The 16,285-nt window shown below is 51.0% G+C and overlaps 2 protein-coding genes and 1 long non-coding RNA gene across 8 annotated transcripts in view; 2 read left to right on the top strand and 1 right to left on the bottom strand.

Annotated features, from left to right (window-relative positions):
• Positions 1-4,859, top strand: part of HSPA12A (heat shock protein family A (Hsp70) member 12A) — a 69,212-nt gene extending 64,353 nt beyond the window's left edge. For both annotated transcript variants that reach the window (XM_047825201.1, XM_047825200.1), the window contains one exon: positions 728-4,859. In XM_047825201.1, coding sequence (XP_047681157.1) covers positions 728-1,365 — 638 coding nt within the window. In that variant the 3' untranslated portion in view covers positions 1,366-4,859. The remainder of the gene's footprint in view (positions 1-727) is intronic.
• On the bottom strand, positions 3,184-6,106 carry LOC125147864 (uncharacterized). Its single transcript, XR_007145330.1, has 3 exons — positions 5,920-6,106; positions 5,425-5,553; positions 3,184-3,271 (listed from the first exon to the last, which is right to left on the bottom strand). It is a non-coding gene; the product is annotated as an uncharacterized LOC125147864 (long non-coding RNA).
• Positions 6,107-6,187: 81 nt separating this feature from the next.
• On the top strand, positions 6,188-13,272 carry CD2H10orf82 (chromosome D2 C10orf82 homolog). Of its 5 annotated transcripts, none has more exons than XM_047825571.1 (6): positions 6,188-6,260; positions 7,604-7,672; positions 10,336-10,554; positions 11,995-12,181; positions 12,687-12,787; positions 12,909-13,272. In XM_047825571.1, the coding sequence occupies exons 2-6, from the start codon at positions 7,615-7,617 to the stop codon at positions 13,052-13,054; spliced, it is 711 nt and encodes a 236-aa protein (XP_047681527.1). In that variant the 5' UTR covers positions 6,188-6,260; positions 7,604-7,614; the 3' UTR covers positions 13,055-13,272. The 5 variants fall into 5 exon arrangements, with proteins under 5 accessions (XP_047681527.1, XP_047681523.1, XP_047681524.1 ...); XM_047825567.1 differs by having other exon boundaries at positions 10,336-10,656; XM_047825568.1 differs by lacking the exon at positions 6,188-6,260 and adding an exon at positions 6,267-6,422 and having other exon boundaries at positions 10,336-10,656.
• The last annotated feature ends 3,013 nt before the right edge of the window (positions 13,273-16,285 follow it).

Raw genomic sequence — 16,285 nt, 5'->3', positions numbered from 1 at the left:
CAGAATCTAGCTCTCAGGGGCCCTCCCTCAGGGACACACAGTAGACTCCCTGGGGACCTTTTTCAGTATCCAGGCTCCCCATTCACTTCCCACCCCACACCGACTCAATCAGAACCTCTTTGAAAACCAAAGAATACTTTTTATAACAGCCTGCCTTGACTTAGATAGCAGGACCACAGGTTTGGAGAATGTCAGGAGTATTTATTTATGCCTAACAAATTATTCCTTGAAATGATCACCACCTAGCTGTTAAAATGTTTCCACTTAGCAATAGCTTTGGTTTTTATCCCTGAGCATATAGGTGTGCAAATCCCCCTTCTGAAGACCATCTCTACAGGGACACCTGGGTGGCCCAGTTGGTTAAACATCCAACTTTGGCTCGGGTCATGATCTCACGTTTCGTGGGTTCGAGCCCCGTGTTGGGCTCTCTGCTATCAGCTCAGAGCCTGCCTCAGATCCTCTGTCCCCTCTCTGCCCCGCCCCCACTCACGCTCTCTCTCTCTCTCTCAAAAATAAACATTAAAAAATTCTTAAAATAAAATTTAAAAAATAATAAAAAAATAAAATAAAGGCCAGCTCAAGAAAAATTCTGTCCAGCCAGCTCAGACCTGTCTGTCCCCCAGTGGGGCCACACAGTTTGGTCTATTTGCCGCATTCTTAGGCCACCAGTCCCCCTCAGCAGCTGGCTTTTGGTGATAGAGTGCTGTCCCTTCCTCTTTGCTTTCAGGGGACCTGTTTCAGAAGCCCGAAGTGTCCACGGTCAAGTTCCTCTTCCTGGTGGGAGGCTTTGCGGAGGCGCCCCTGCTGCAGCAGGCGGTGCAGGCTGCCTTCGGGGACAAGTGTCGCATCATCATCCCCCAGGACGTAGGCCTCACCATCCTCAAGGGCGCCGTCCTCTTCGGCCTGGACCCCGCCGTCATCAAGGTGCGCCGGTCGCCCCTCACCTACGGGGTGGGCGTGCTGAACCGCTACGTGGAAGGCAAGCACCCCCCCGAGAAGCTGCTGGTGAAGGACGGCACTCGCTGGTGCACCGATGTCTTCGACAAGTTCATCTCGGCCGACCAGTCGGTGGCCCTGGGGGAGCTCGTCAAGCGTAGCTACACCCCGGCCAAGCCTTCCCAGCTGGTCATCGTCATCAACATCTATAGCTCCGAGCACGACGACGTGAGCTTCATCACCGACCCGGGGGTAAAGAAGTGCGGTACCCTCCGCCTGGATCTCACAGGGACCAGCGGCACAGCCGTGCCCCCCCGGAGGGAGATCCAGACCCTCATGCAGTTCGGGGACACAGAGATCAAGGCCACAGCCATCGATATAGCCACCTCGAAGAGTGTCAAGGTTGGGATTGACTTCTTAAATTACTAACGGGCCCTCCCGCCGCCTGCCCCGCCCTTGGACCCGGCTCACCTGCATCTGCTGACCTCAACCCTGACTGTTCTTTCCCTGTCCTTGACCCTCAGCATCGCCCACCTGGATTTCAGCAGGGAAGATGGGAACCACCAGGGCTGGAAATAATCAGGGGTTTTTGAGGGCACACTGGAGTCAGAACAACTGTCGGAAATCGAGACTGAGGTTTGGGAATAAGAAATCCGAGGATCCTGGGAGAGCAGCTCGTTTTTATAGGTACAAAGTGGTGAAACCCGCACCCGCCAAGGGAATCGGTCCACTTCTGCAGCTGCGACTCAGCTTGCTTTGAACGCATCTCCGGTAAGCAGGACTCAGGATGCCTTGTCGCTGTCTTTCTAGGTTGGACGTGAGATCTCTGCGTCAGGAGGAGATTCTTCATCTATTTGAGACTTTTCTTTGTACGTTTCTTGGGGGATGGCAGTCGATATAAAATGCCACCCATCTGCAGTTAATTTCTTGTCATCACCATGTGATTGAATGTGGTGATTCAGCAGGAGCTTGGAGCATTTTTAGCTGGTAGGAGAAGACTGCCCACGCGGGGCACTATTTTAGGTTCTCGTAATTTGAATTCTGAATAGGTTCAGTGAGGAGTAACGATAGCCAGCTAATCGGCTAGGATTTGAGTGAGTGGGAGGACAGACACCTTAACTTTTCAGCAGGTGAAGACTTGCTTTAAGGGAAATGGACATTAAGGCACTGCTGACTTCTCCTGAGTCATATGCTGCGACATCGTTCCCCGGATGCCAGATCCTGACTCCTGGGTTCATAAGTGATTCGAGTTAACCTTAGTAGCCTTCAGGTGTCAGGAAAGGAGCCTGCAGTCTGCGTTGTTCACATCAGCAAGCCCAGGATCTGGAACGGCTCCACACCTCGACAAGCGTACATGTTTTAAACTAACTCCCTCCTCACCGTCATCTCCCAGAGCATTTCAGCCACGTAGTCCCACATTTCAGGAGGAATACACTCGTGATACATGGGTAGAGAATCTGCATTATGAAACGTTTCCCTGGAATCTTCAGGTTTTTTTTAAGTGTATCTACAAGGAATTCCTAGATCTGTCCTTGATGAATTCAGTCAGGTCTTTTTCAAAGCAGATTGACCTGTGGATCGCCCTCGTGCCTGGCCGCTTCTTAAAAGTGGGTTCCTGGAGCCTGTTCCTTTTACAAATGGAAGCTGGGTCTTGAGGAGGGGGACCAGCGCCTGCGTTTTCAGTGGATGCCACGGGGACTGTGGTTTCAGGGGAGTCCGGGAACTCCTGACTTCAGGTTTTGTTGCAAGCTGAAATCCTGACCACCAGCACCTGCAGTCTTCCAGTCTGGGGCTCCCTGACGGACAGACAAGTGAAGAATTGGGGTCTCACACTTTGCCCTTTGTGAGCGAGGCGGGGGCTCCACCTGGCTTGGGGGTGGCGCTCTTGGTGCTCACAAGAAGGGCCTGCAAGGGAAGAAGGTTGGAAGGAAGGCACCCTGCGAATGGCCCGAGGGACCCACTGGCTTGTCTGCTGGGACCCATTCTGATCTTAAATCACCGGAGGCATGCATAACGAATGAACGGAAGATGAGCTAAGGAACTAACTTTGAATGCAAGCTGGATTCACCCACCCATTCCGTCGCCAATATGCAGATTTGACGCCGCTTTTCCAATGTCATTTGAACACGTCTTCTTGTTCACGTGGCCTGCTGCAGAATTCCCTGCTCGAATGTGAAACTCGAACAAAGCACCGAACTGGAGAACGCTGGTCACATAACTTAGCAGCGGGATCTCGTGTCCAGGCATCAAGGTGTGTTTGCTAGGCTTCTCTTCTGCCTGCTTTGCTTCAAAAGCTAAATGTTCTGGGTCTTTCTTTGGTGTTGCCAGCCATACTCTACAAATAAGACTTTTTGATTTAGTTATAAGTAATATAATTTTATGTACATACAATATTAGAATATTGTACAGAATCTTTATTTCTACAATGTGCTTTTCTTGTCAAAAAAAAAAAAAGAAAGGAAAATGCTCTTTGAATTTTATTGATGACATTGCTGCCTTTTCATTTCCATGGCTTTATTTTTTAATTGCGCTTACTTATCGATCTGTACCGATGCTAAGCTATGGACCGTGTATGCAAGGCCAAGCAACAGTCAGAGGTGCCAAGGGTCAGAATACTCTGGAAAAAGGGACAACGGCTGGATCAACAGCTTCGTCAGACCTTGCCTCACTTACATCCTTCCCAAAGGCTCACAGTTTATGTTTAAAGGAGCATAATAATGTATCGATGCTCCTGTCCGGTCTTTGAGAGCTGGACATTCTGGTTCTATAAGCAACAGGACTGTGCAGAAAAACCAACGAAACCTCTTTGCATCCCCGCAGGGCTTATCAGCTTCTCGTGGGGCAGGGCGGTCACTCTGAGGGCAAAGTGGGGTCCGTGTGCAGCACCGTCAGGATGACAGGGTTACACGCAAGGAATCGAGTGGTGCACAAATCCAGCCTTTCTGCTGGATTAAATGTGACAGTAATTTAGTCGAGTCTTCCTTTTTGGCCACGGTAAGGCCTTCCCACCTTTGCATCAGGCATGTCTCCTTGTCTATGATTTCTCTTTAGCGAGTTGGTTGAAATTTGCACTCTTGGCAAATAGGTGATGGAGAGGGGGGTGATAACTTTACTGGACTTTCTTCTGGCCCCAGCAGTCGACCCGATTAAAGGGAATCCCCAAATCCATCCCCCCTCTCCCTCCCGCCCGTGGAATGACATATTCTAGAATAAGAACACTGGATGAATATGCTTGGACACGTTTTCTAATCTCAAGAGAGTTTCTAAAAGGCCTGTTGTCATGACCGTCACTCAGATGTCCCTGTCCCTGGTATCTGATCATGTTTTGGAAGCAAAACTGTCAGAGATTTCCTTTATAACTGCCATTTCTGTACACAGCAGGCATTAATAAATGCTGAATGACAGACCAGTGACAGACACAGAAGATAGGCAAGACAGGAGACATACAGGCACTTTTGCAGAGTGATGACTGAGACTGAGTCCAGATTACAGAGCCTGCCCTACCCCTAGGATGTTATTTAGATCAAGTTTAGCTTCTAGAGTCTAGGTCTGGTTAATTGCCAGGGTGGCAAAGAATCGCATGCCTCAATATAAACGGGAGTCAAAATGCATAATTAGTTGAAGATCGAATTTCACAGTTGTAGAGATGACGTCGCTGTGGTCAAGCTGCATATTTATGCTGGGAAATGACTTAAGTGGATGACTAGTATAAACGTCGTTGTCCGTTAGGTCACATCTCTCATCTGCTTGGACTATGGAATTTCATTCTAAAATATCAGCCACCGGGGTCTCATTCATTCACTACAGGATAAATTCACACTCCACAGAACCTTGCAGCTGTTCAAACTTGACGAGATTGTACTTGCAAACTCTGTCTTCACGGATGTCTAATAAAGCCAAACTCTGGATCTCGTGTGGCCCAAGTTGGTTTTTTTTTTTCCACTATGAATTTGTAAATGGAAGTATAGATGCATCATCGCTGACTTCCCCCTCCACCCCATCTTCAGTGGAGACTGGTTTTCAGATCTTGTCCTCAATGCTGCAAGCTTTTTAGCTTTTTTTGAATTAACTTTCATTCCAACTAGACTGGCTCCATCCATGTTCGTGGGCCCCTAGAGAAAGTGGTCTAGCCAGACAGAAGGCAGATGAGCCGGGGGGGGGGGGGGGCCTCTGACATCTCCACCACACCCAAATGAAGGGTGTTGAAAAAGAAGCAGAAATGTCTAGAACTGGTGCCTTGCCCTCTGCTATCCTAGCAGGCATGCCAAGCTGGCTGCTGTGTCTAGAGCCTTGAGTTTATTCCAGGCTCTATGTCTGGGTCGCCCTCTAGAGTTGGCTCTGGAAGCTTCTGGAGAGTCTGCGGTGGACTCCTAGGATGCTGAGGGAGGTCTACATGGATTCTTCTTAAGTGGTACCTCATCTAAAGTTCACCTCCCAGGAAGCAGAGGCAGGGAAGGCTGGGGGACGCTGTACAACAAACCAACTTACCGGAAAGTGGTGTTTTCGGTGGCCACGTTTCGGTTTTCTCAGGCAGTCTGTAAAGGTCCTCATTCCCTCTGTGTGGGTCACACAGTGGGCATCTTGGTTTCCATCCAATGAGATGAAGGCTCAGGTCCCCTTTAGTTCCCATAAAATAAGGACGATTAGAAAGGAGTGTGGCCCCCACTTCCCTGTCACCACTCCCCCTTCATTTTGGTGCATTGCCCCTTTCTGCAGCCCAACCTGTCCCAGGGGGGCAAGGGTGTCAAGGGAAATCTCCAGCCACGTAGGCTTCTCCTCCCCTCCCGGGCTGCTTCCCGTCCCCCCGCCAGTCCCTCACACAGCCCTGACTCCTGGAGGAAGTCCCCATTGAGACCACCCGGCCCCAACCCAGACGGTGCCACTGTCTACAGCAGTAAAGGCAGCTTTGACCTAGGTCCCCACACGTAGCGCTCTCCCCAGTTACAAAGCCCAGAGGGGCTCAGCTGGGGGGAGATCACGTACCGAGAATGAGAAAGGAGAACAGCTTCCGAGACGAAATATTTACCGCGCCAAGCCCTGGATTTCAGGCCGGGGGCCGACGCTGAGCCTGGAGCAGGGGAGGCATCCCCCGCATCCGCTCGTGTTCATCCGCGCCCCCTGGCCTGTGGGCCCCAGGTGAGGTCGTGGGCAGGAGGGTTGAGCAAGGGGGAGGGGCATCCAGGAGTCCGGCCCCTCCTCCCCCACCTTCGGGGGCGGGGGGGGGGGGCGGGGGGGGGGGCGGGGAGGGGGTGAGCGCACAAAGGCCAGAGGGAAGGCGAAGGCCAGGAGGGCTGTTGGCCGGTGGGCGATCCAGGCCCGCCCAGGTGAGGACGTGGAGTGGGCCGGAAAGAGGAAGTGGGGGGCTGTGACCTCGCTTTCCGACCCCTTCCCGGGCCCCCACCCCCAGCACACCTCCTCCCCACGCTCCTCCTCTCAGATTTCACCGCTCAGAGGAAGCCGCCCAGGCCACCACCCACCTGCGCCAGGTGCGGCCCACAGGCCAGGGCCACGCTTTGGGGTAACAGTTATGCTATAGAGGCCCTCAGGGTTTAGATGTCCCTCCTCGGGCGGGACAACCCTCAGGCAAGTTACTTGGCTTCTCTGCGCCTTATTTTTCTCATCTGTAAATGGGGCACTCCCATGGGAACTCACCCTTAGGGCAGCTGTGAGGATTTGGCAAGAATACCGTCCCGGGTGCGCTGTGTCACAGCCAGTGTTCTGCAAATGTCCGAGTGTGTTCGAAATTCCCATCACTGCTGACTAAACCCTGACTGTGGCCCTCCCCCCGAGACCACGTGTCCTGGCGGTGAAGGCCTCACTTTTGAGAAGTGACCTGCTTGGCATTGTAGCACTGGGCAACATCAACGGATGCCCAGATGCAGGAGCTGTCCCTTTTGAGGGGACCCAGGCCATCCTGGAAGAGGGCGGGGGTCTGGCTGGGGGGGGAAGCATCCCATCAACATGTTGCGGTGCCCCCCGCCCTACCTCTGCTCACCCATTCTTGGACTCTGTGCCCATCTTTGGGGACGTCTGAGCCCTTCCAGCCAGACCTTATTCGAATTCTTCATTGTTTAGCAGCATCCTTGGCCTCTAACTCACTAGATACCAGTAGCACCGACCGCATACCCCAGTTGTGACAACCAAAAATGTCTCCAGACACTGCCAGGTGTCCTGAGGTGGCATTGGGGGACAGCCGAAGTCACCACTGCAACCTTTTCCACCTGGAACCACAAAGGCCCTGGGGCTGGGGGTGCTTCTTCTCTTCCCTTTTCTGAGGTTCCGGAGTTTCACGTGGGGGCTTCTGGGTCCTGCTCATCTTTGTATTTCTAACCTCGTGACAGTTGTTGGCCACAGTGAGCGTACAGTTCATGATTGCTGGATGGATGGATGGATGGATGGATGAATGGATAGGAGGTTGGGTGGATGGAGGAGGTCCCAGGAGGGGAGACACTGGGGGAGCCACTGGGGGACATGTAAAAGGTGAACGCCCCTTGGCAGTAGGCCACTGGTTTTATCTGCTGGTTCTGTGTTAAGATGGTGGTGCTGCCTCCCTTTCCCAACCCCCCAGCGGGGTCATTCTCCTCCCAAGGACTCTAGCACACGTGTGAGTTCTTGTGGCAGGAACATTCGATTAGATCATTTCATTCCCTCTTCCCTTCGTTAACAGAGAGTGAAATCATGGAGTCTTCCTCCAAGACCTTCATGAGACACCTGCCAGTCACACCAGGCTACAGTGGTAAGTGGTGACGTGCCCTGCCGATGTGCCCGGCAGAACCGTGGTCCTGCTCACTGTCCCTGCCTTGGTCCGCTATCCGCGTCTTTCTGGCCAGTTGGGCCAGTACAGACACGTTGGCTTCTTTAGGACCCTTGCGGAAAGCACTCCTTTGCCCAAGATGGCTGATAACGGGGTTCTGATGAATGGAGAGATACAACGTAGGCCAGATCTCCCAGCACATGGCCTCGTACGCGGGAAGCACCGAATGTCCCTTGAGTTTATTTGGACCAGGATAGACACACTGCTAAGGGGACAGACACAATGAATAAGCTGAGGCCCTGTCCTTTTTCCCAAGTCGAGCTTTCTCAAGTGTTGCACGAGGGTTGTTCTTATGGGCCCATCCCTTCCTGTGTCCCCCACAGGGAGAGTGGTCAAGTGCCCCGGTTTGTCTGGAATGGCCCTGGTTTCAGCACTGAAAGTCCTGTGTCCCAGGAAACCCCTAAGTCTTTGTCAAACAGGGATAATTGGTCATTCTACCCAATAGTGCTTCTCCTCAGGCTTCTGGGCTACGGGGGACTTACTAAGTCATATCCCTGTGACAGATGCAGTGGTCCTCATGGGCACTCCGCTCTCACAGATAGGTGTTCTTAGGAGAGGAGATGCACGGGGAATATTCCAAGGTGCCCAGCCTCACCCCTTATCCCACTGGCTGGTTAAGGGAACAGGCTTTGAGTTCTAACAAACTGAAGTTTCAGTCCCTGCGTGGCCACCGTGTGTGTGATTGTAAGAGTACTTTCTGTGGTAAGTATTAAGTGTCTATTAAATGGGTGTATTCGTTTCTTAGGGCTCTGTTTATATTTTTTTAATTTTTAAAAAATACCTTATTTATTTTTGAGAGTGACAGAGTATGAGTGGGGGAGGGGCAGAGAGAGAGAGAGACACAGAATCTGAGGCAAGCTCCAGGCTCTGAGCTGTCAGCACAGAGCCCGACGTGGGGCTTGAACTTGTGGACCACGAGATCATGACCCAAACCAAAGTCGGATACTTAACCGACTGAGCCACCCAGGAGCCCCTCTTAGGGCTGTGTGTGAAACAACAGATATGCTCTCACAGCTCTGGAGGCTAGCAGTCTGAAATCCAGGTTAGGTTGGATCATGTTTTCTCCGAAGGCTCTAGAGGAGGGCCCTTCTTTGCTTCCAGTTTCTGGTGGCCCCCGCTGTTCCTTGGCTTGTAGCATCACAGCTCCAATCTCGACCCCCATCTTCACGCTGCCCTGCATCTCGGAGTCTCTTTCTCAACCCCCTCTCCCTTCTCTTATAATGGAGTGCTTTCGACAAGTATCCTAAGAAGCTAAAGTGTCTGTCCTGGCGAGTCAGTTGGCCAGACATAGACAGTGGACGAAGGCAGAGACAGATGAATTTAGGGCGCATCCTCAGCCAAGGATAATCTCATTTCCCAGTCTTTCATTACGACTACAAAGACCTGTCAGGTAAGGTCCCATTCGCAGGTCCCAGGGGTTAGGACTTGGGCACAGCTATTTGGGAGACACAAGTCAAACCTCTACACAGGATAATGATAGATTTCTCATCAGATTGTTGTGAGGTTGGAAGGAGCCAGCGCACAGGCTATTTAAGACGTCCCGGCCCTTAGTAAGACTCGGCGAGCGTAGCTTGTGGTCCCCCGTGTGTGTGCACATATACAAGTACATAAAATCTCTGCAGAGCAGGGGAAGCCCTGGTGGCAGGGCCCCTTGGTTTCTATGGTCTCTCCCCCACCACACTGGGGTATCTTTTGACTGCCCCAGGGTTGGGGACACTGGCTGGTGGGTGGAGAACTTCAAGATCAGTTTAGAAATTAGATTCTTCCAGAAGCAGCTTCTCGCAGGGCGTAGGAGGCAGGGTTTCTGCTTTTAACTCTGTGGTCAGGTTTTCTTTAGGGACAAAGGCAAAATGTCTGGGCCCCGGGAATGAGTGAGGGGTATTTATGTATTTATCTATCTAGCCATTTAAAACCAAATTCTTAACCAGTTTTCCCTCATCCGTTCTTTAAAAAAAAAAAACAAAAAAAGAGTTTTATTGTGACAATATTATAGTCCCTAGGATTCAGCATCTAGTTTAAATAAACACTTGTGTTTTACCCATACTAATAGTAATGATTACATGTTATTTTGTGGGAAATGGCAAAAAATTGTTCCAGGGGGTGGGCCTCACAGATAATGAATTTACCTTTTTGTGTAATAGGTCTCGGCTTTTAATAAGCCCGCAATTTCCCTCGACAGTCCGACAAAAAAGATCCCAAATTGCATTTGGGACGTGTCAAGGAAAATAAGCTTTCTCTCTAAAAAGATGAAATAATTTCAATTACTCCTCAGACTATCATTTTGGCCCATTAAATGCTTTCCCCATTTGCTGTTCAGACTGACATCAGGGGCTTTGCTATCAAAGAATATGACTGTCATCGTCTTTGTCGAAACGGGCCGTCCCTCCCCAGCTCCGAGGTCATTTTTTTTTGTGGCCTGGGCAGGGCCCGGCGCAGCGCAAACAGCCCCGCTTGTGTTAATGGCCTTCGGGAAAACGCAGTGTCGTTGGCCCAGGAAGAAATGCCAAGTGGCGGGCTGGGGTTCCGGGGAGTTTCTGCAGGTTCTAATTGCCTCGCTGAATGCCCTGATGCATCGGCTCTTGCAGGCTTCGTGCCCTACCTTAGCTGCCAAGAATCCACCAGCAAGGACAACATGTCCCACTGCCTGAAAACCTTCCAGGAAAGCACACGGCGATATAAACACCAGCTGGAGGAGTTTCGCTGCTCAGTGGCCACTGCCCGGAAGCTGAAGCCCGTTTGCTCGGAGGAGACGGTCCTGCGGGAGCTGCATCAGTATTATCGGCAGTATCACCCCCTGAGTTTGGGTACCGGCTCCCGGAGACCTGCCCCCTTCCCCCCTGGGCACAAGTGCAGGGCCCGGCAGGCCCCAGGGGACACAGAATCCAGCACCCGTGCCAAATCCCCAGGTGGTGGTGTGGGATGGAAAGGCTTGGTCTCATAAGATGAGAAAGAAACGTTTCTTGGGGGGGGGGGGGCGGCAGAGGGACACGGTCCTGGTCGGGCAAGAGGGTGCTGGGAACTGAGACCCCGGGCAAGTCACCAGGAGTGTTGGGACCTCACCTGCCCTCTCAGTACGTACGTACACGTGTTAGCTGCTTTGTGCTGGACACCGTTGTTTCATGAACCGCGACGTCAGTGCTGTGACGGCCAGACTATGATTCCCACTTTAGAGACGGGGAAAGTGAGTCTGCAGAGGTGGTGGTGACCCTTGTCTGAGGTCAGACCTGGGCTCGAACCCGGCTCTTCCAGGTGCTAGCTGGGTGGGAAGGGGTTGGGCCTGAACAACAACCGCAAAAGCAATGACAGAAACAACTGACGACGTGATTACGTGTAATGCTAATCACAGCCATGATTTGCCATTAGACCATTTTTAAGGTCTAAAGGCCTATAGGAAAAGTAACGAACTCCAGAACTGCCTTTATTATTATTACTGTAATTGCTTGGGGTAGCAGGCTCACATGCGTGTTGTGCTTTAAAGTTTTCCAAGCCGTAACATCTGCCTTCAGAGTTTAGGATTTAGCCCAGTTCTGTGACTGTCTGCTGAGTGACGTAGGGCACATTGCTTCCCCTCTCTGGACTACAGCTCCTTCATCCAGTGCGGGGAAGGATGGACTAGAGGCTCCCTACGGTGCGCTCCCGCTCTGAGGTTCTGGGACTCGGTGGCCTAATTCTATTCTGACAGCAGCTAGAAGAGGCAGGCGGGCAGTTACCTTTCATCTCACAGATGTGAAGTCGCTCGGGGTCAGCGCCAGAGTCACTCGTGACCTGAAGGCAGTTTCCTGGTGCTCAGCCTGATATGCTTCCTTCTGACTTGGTTGCTTCTCCTGATTCCTTTATGTGCACGGTCAGAGTGCAACGTGGGAAGCTTCTTGATTAATCTGAGAGAGGAGCAGGATCCGTTGAAGGGGGAGAACTAGAGAGACAGACGCAGGCTTGAAGCCTGGCCCTACCACTCCCTTGCCGCGTGACCTTGGCCAAGACGCTCTTAACTGCTTTAAGGTCTCGGTTCTTCCTCTGTAAGGTGTAGGTAATTACGGTGTCAAGTTCTTACAGTTCGTGAGAGAATGAAATGGGAGGGAATTTGCAAAGCCCCTACCAAGGTGCCTGCTACTCGGTGTCGACCAACCCACGATAGCTGCCCTTAGCACGTCTGGGGGCCTCTCGGGGTCCGCCAGCGGAGCTGTTGGGGTGCCAGCTCACTGTGTGGCTTCTCAAAGCCCTCAGAAAGCACGGTGTCTTTACAGAATGCAAACACATAAAGAAACCTCTCCAGGAGCCTCCAATCCCCGGCTGGGCTGGCTACCTCCCGAGAGCCAGGGTCACGGAATTAGGCTGTGCCACGAGGTACACTGTGATGGCCAGAAACTGCTACAGAGACTTCCTGGACCTCGTGGAGCAGGCCAGGAAGGCACCCCTGAAGCCATATGAGGAGTAAGTCTGGCTTGGGGCGTGGCTGCGGGTGACAGGAACCAGGGCGAGAGCAGTTGTCGGGCTGGGGCGTTCCTGGATGCCCCATCCCAGCTCTAGGGGGCCTTTGATTTGTTTTACAGAAGGGGCCTCGTTTGTAACGGGGGCCTTCAAGGTGGGCCGCTCCCCTCCACTCCCCACCCCACCCGCCATTTTCCAGAAGCCCTGCTTGCGGTCCTGGCTGCTTTGCAGGGCAGAGGCTGGGAGGAAAAACCAACAGGGCCACGTGTCCTGGCAGCAACCTACGGCCCAAGGGCACCGGGGGAGGGACATGGTGTGGCACCACATAGGGCAGCTCTTTGGCCTCAGTTTTCCCTTCTGCAAAATGGAGATACGATAATCCTTTCATTTTAGGATAAATCGTAAGGACTAGAAAGAAACACGCTGTGCTCACGCAGGACGTGCAGAGATGGTATTTTTTCTATTCTTAAAAAAAAAACCGAGTAAGTCTGTGACTTCTGTTCTTCAGAATATATGGAGTCGGGTCCACACAGCCTCCTTCCGCTCCTTCTCCAAAGGTTTTGCAGCACCAAGGGCTACTGCCAAAATATCCGGAGTTTTCTATCCCAGGTAAGGGGGGGAGCCCTTCTTACCTTCCTACTCCTTTTAAAAGGGGGATGAAATGTTTGCGGAGCCTCCCTGCTTAGCTGGGCCATCTGCCTGCACCTGGTGGGGACGGTTTCTCTTCCAGGTGGTAGCTGTCCTGCCCACGGAAGACCCCTGACAGAGGACCCCAGGCCTCCAGTGACGTGTGGCTGTGCCCAGAGATCAACTATGTCCCGCAACGGGAAGATTTATCTAGAGCCTCTGTCCTCAGCAAAGTATGCAGAAGGCTGATGCAGACAGCCCCTCAAGGAGAGGTGAACTTCAAGGGGGACTCAAAAGCTCACCATTCTTACATGAGAACCAGGCCCTGACCCACACCCAACAGGCACTACGGAACTTTCAAAACCTAAGAATCCTTTCGACTGCCACCTGCATCCTGTTTGGCAATAGCATCTCATTAATGATAAAGGCCTTTTATTGTGTGGGAATAAAGAGGATGCTTCTCAGCATGCTGAAGGTTTCTATGGCGAGGGGGGGTTGCAGGTTACGTTGACGTTCAGACGAGCTAGGGAGAGGCCCATCTCATCCTTACCTTGAGGTGACCGTGTGCACCTGGATCAGACTCTTCCTGAAGCCCTAGCTCAGCCTCTCACCATCAGTCCCCGTCAGCCATCTTGGGTCCTGACATGGCAGTTCCCACCAGTGGCACAGATGCCATGCCCAGCCAACCCTGCTGTCTCAGAATCCCAGTCCCCAGGCGACCCGGTGGCAGGCACGAGGTGTATTCATTTCATCGGGCTTCTGTGACACTGCCTCAGAGAGGCACCAAAAGATGACGGAAGTTTATTGCCTCGCAGTTCTGGAAGCTAGAAATCCAAGTTCAAGGAGTGAATAAGACCACACTTCCTCTGCAACCTTAAGGGCAAACCCTTCCTTGCCTCTTTCCAGCTCCTGGTGGTGGTTTGCTGGCAATCTTTGGGCTTCCTTGGTACGTAACTATAATGTCTGTCTTTATCGTCCCGCAGCATCCCTCTGTGTGTCTCTGTCTTCGCGTGGCAGTCTTCTTGAAGGACACCTACAAAGAGCCTATTTCCAAATAAGTCATAGTCTTGCGTGCTGGGGGTTAGGACCTCGATATATCGTTTTGCGGGGACACAGTTCAACCCACAGCACGGGCTTGCCTCCTTCTGCCACTAACAGGCACTCTCTCTGACCTCGCTCGGCATCCGCTGGCACTCGGAAGGCCTCAAATGCAGCTCCTGGTGCAGTGAGACCACTGCAGGCATCAAAAGGCTCAGAAATGGGCAGAGCCAAAGGACACAGTACTGTACCGTTGGGGGTTTTGCCCAGGGTGGGAATTTTCACCAGGGTTCCCTGGGCAGAAATCAGGTGTCAGATCTTTACCTCTGATGAGTCGAAAGAGCTTTGATGAGAAGAAAGTTACCTATTTGTTTTTATGAACCTCCTAGTGGGACTCAGTATTCCCTTCTCTTATGCAACAAACCCTAATAGCCGTACCTATCACCGTCACCTTGTCCTAATGGAAACCACAGATCTGTTCCTATCATCTGACGTTTGTTGCAAACAGCTTAAAATAATGTCAGTGCGGATCACCACTTTATGTAGTTGTTCAAGCTACTTTATCTACCCTCTAGTATATTGTTATTCAATCTATATATGAAGAAACACATGGCGAGCTCACAAATTTGTCCTATTTAATATTTTGACCATATTTCACATAATCTCACGTATTTGACTTTCTGCATCTAAAAGCGTTGTGAGAAGACGCTCACAGCTTTCACCAGACAGCCAGAGGGGCCCTGGCACCGAAATGTTTCCTTGTCCAGGGAAACAACCGAGGATGTGCGTACAGGGTGATTGTCATACAAAACAAAACAACAGCCCAAACCCCGTAAGACTTGGGATTACAATATATCCCTTTGTTAAAAAATAATGTGATAGAGGAGTACTGCTATGGACAAATATTTATAATACAGGACATGAAAGACAGGACATAAAATGTGTAATAATAGCGAGCCCACACGCACACGCACACACACACACACACACACACACACACACACTATGATCTTGTTTTTTATTTTAAAAACAGTTGTGGGAGGGGAGAGAATGCTAACCCATGGTGCTACCAAATGGTTATTTGAATGATGATATATCACTATTTTTATTGTCTTGTGTGCGTGCTTTCCAATTTTTCACAGCCAACAGGTATTGTTTTCATAATCAGGAAAAAAATGTTATTTTTAAAGATCTCGGCTGTTTTCATCTTCTTGAGATCGTATGTTTAGAGGCAAAAAGCCATATCTCAGTAGAAGGTAGCTGGCATCTTGTTCAAAGGGCTGGAAGAGACTATAGATAAGATTTTTTCCAACTTTCTTAAAACCCTGGGACCCCACTATCCAGAAAGGAAAGCAGGAGATAGATCTGTCACCTACCTGGGGCAGGTGGTCCAGCCTGCCATGCCTCTGCGGCACTCAGAAGAGAGCGACGCCAAAGAGGTGTCTCTCTGGTCACCTCTTCCAAACCCACAGAATTTGCAGATGATTGCTCTGGACTCAAAGTTATTTAGCTCTTTGCCCTTGAAATTAAGGGGTGCCAGGATTGAAATGATTCCTTGCAAGGAGCCCTAATCTTGATCTTATCTGCGATATCATATAGCACATCAGTATTTAAGTCACTGACTAATCCATTTGGTACCACCTTTAAAAATTGGCTTCAAGTGTGAAACAAAAGCAAGAAACAACAACCCAGTGACAGAGGTAACGGAATCGAATAAAGGCAATCAAGAATTGTTTCATAGTATCTAATTCTTCTCCAACTTCGTGATTCAGATCACCAAGTTCAATGTGCAAATCTGTAACTCCTTTTGTAGAAGCAGTTCCACACTGCGATTCTTTTCCTTAATCTTTGTCCTTGCTGTGTCTCTCTAGCCTATAATTTCTGGAGCGTCATCTGTCGGGGGAGGTAGGGAGGTGATTTTACCGCGCTGCAAATTATCATTATTAGCACAAGCTGCATCCGTAATGAGCTCATTCTTGCCACTAAAAACAATTCCATTACCTGATAAGACAAATTTCCGTGGGTCTGGAGACACTGAAGAAACTGAGGGTGAGGGTTTGCCTGCTTGCTTTTAACAACGGGTGGGCCTTTTGTGGGATAGTTTGACTTCTCTAGCATTAAAGTGCTCCTTTGTGGTCACTTCTTTATCTTCCTGTGTGAGAACCCCCGCAGAGGCCAGACACCGGGAGGAGATGGCCAGGTTTCTTGACCTCCCTCCCCCATTCCACAGAGTAGTGACAGGCTGGCCCCAAACAGGATCTCGGTCACAGCTTTAACTTTGCTCCAGCCCAGGCACGAGGCCTGTGGCCAGGAGGCAGATCTCAAGTCTGTGTTTTTTGCCTGGCTGTGTGACTCTGAACACTTTCCTTAACCTCTCTGAGCCTCAAATTCCTACTGTGTAAAATGAAGAGAACAAAAGAGGCCAGTCGGTAGCGCGATTGG

Source organism: Prionailurus viverrinus, chromosome D2 (assembly GCF_022837055.1).
Source record: "Prionailurus viverrinus isolate Anna chromosome D2, UM_Priviv_1.0, whole genome shotgun sequence".
In the NCBI taxonomy this organism is placed as follows: domain Eukaryota; kingdom Metazoa; phylum Chordata; class Mammalia; order Carnivora; family Felidae; genus Prionailurus; species Prionailurus viverrinus.
This window is presented reverse-complemented; position numbering and strand designations above follow the sequence as displayed.

Coding starts and splice junctions, on each gene's coding strand:
- CD2H10orf82 (XM_047825567.1), top strand. CDS start 7,615: ATGGAGTCTTCCTCCAAGACCTTCATGAGACACCTGCCAGTCACACCA. Junction 7,673..10,335: donor AGTCACACCAGGCTACAGTG/GTAAGTGGTGAC, acceptor CGGCTCTTGCAG/GCTTCGTGCCCTACCTTAGC. Junction 10,657..11,994: donor CACCCGTGCCAAATCCCCAG/GTGGTGGTGTGG, acceptor GTGTCTTTACAG/AATGCAAACACATAAAGAAA.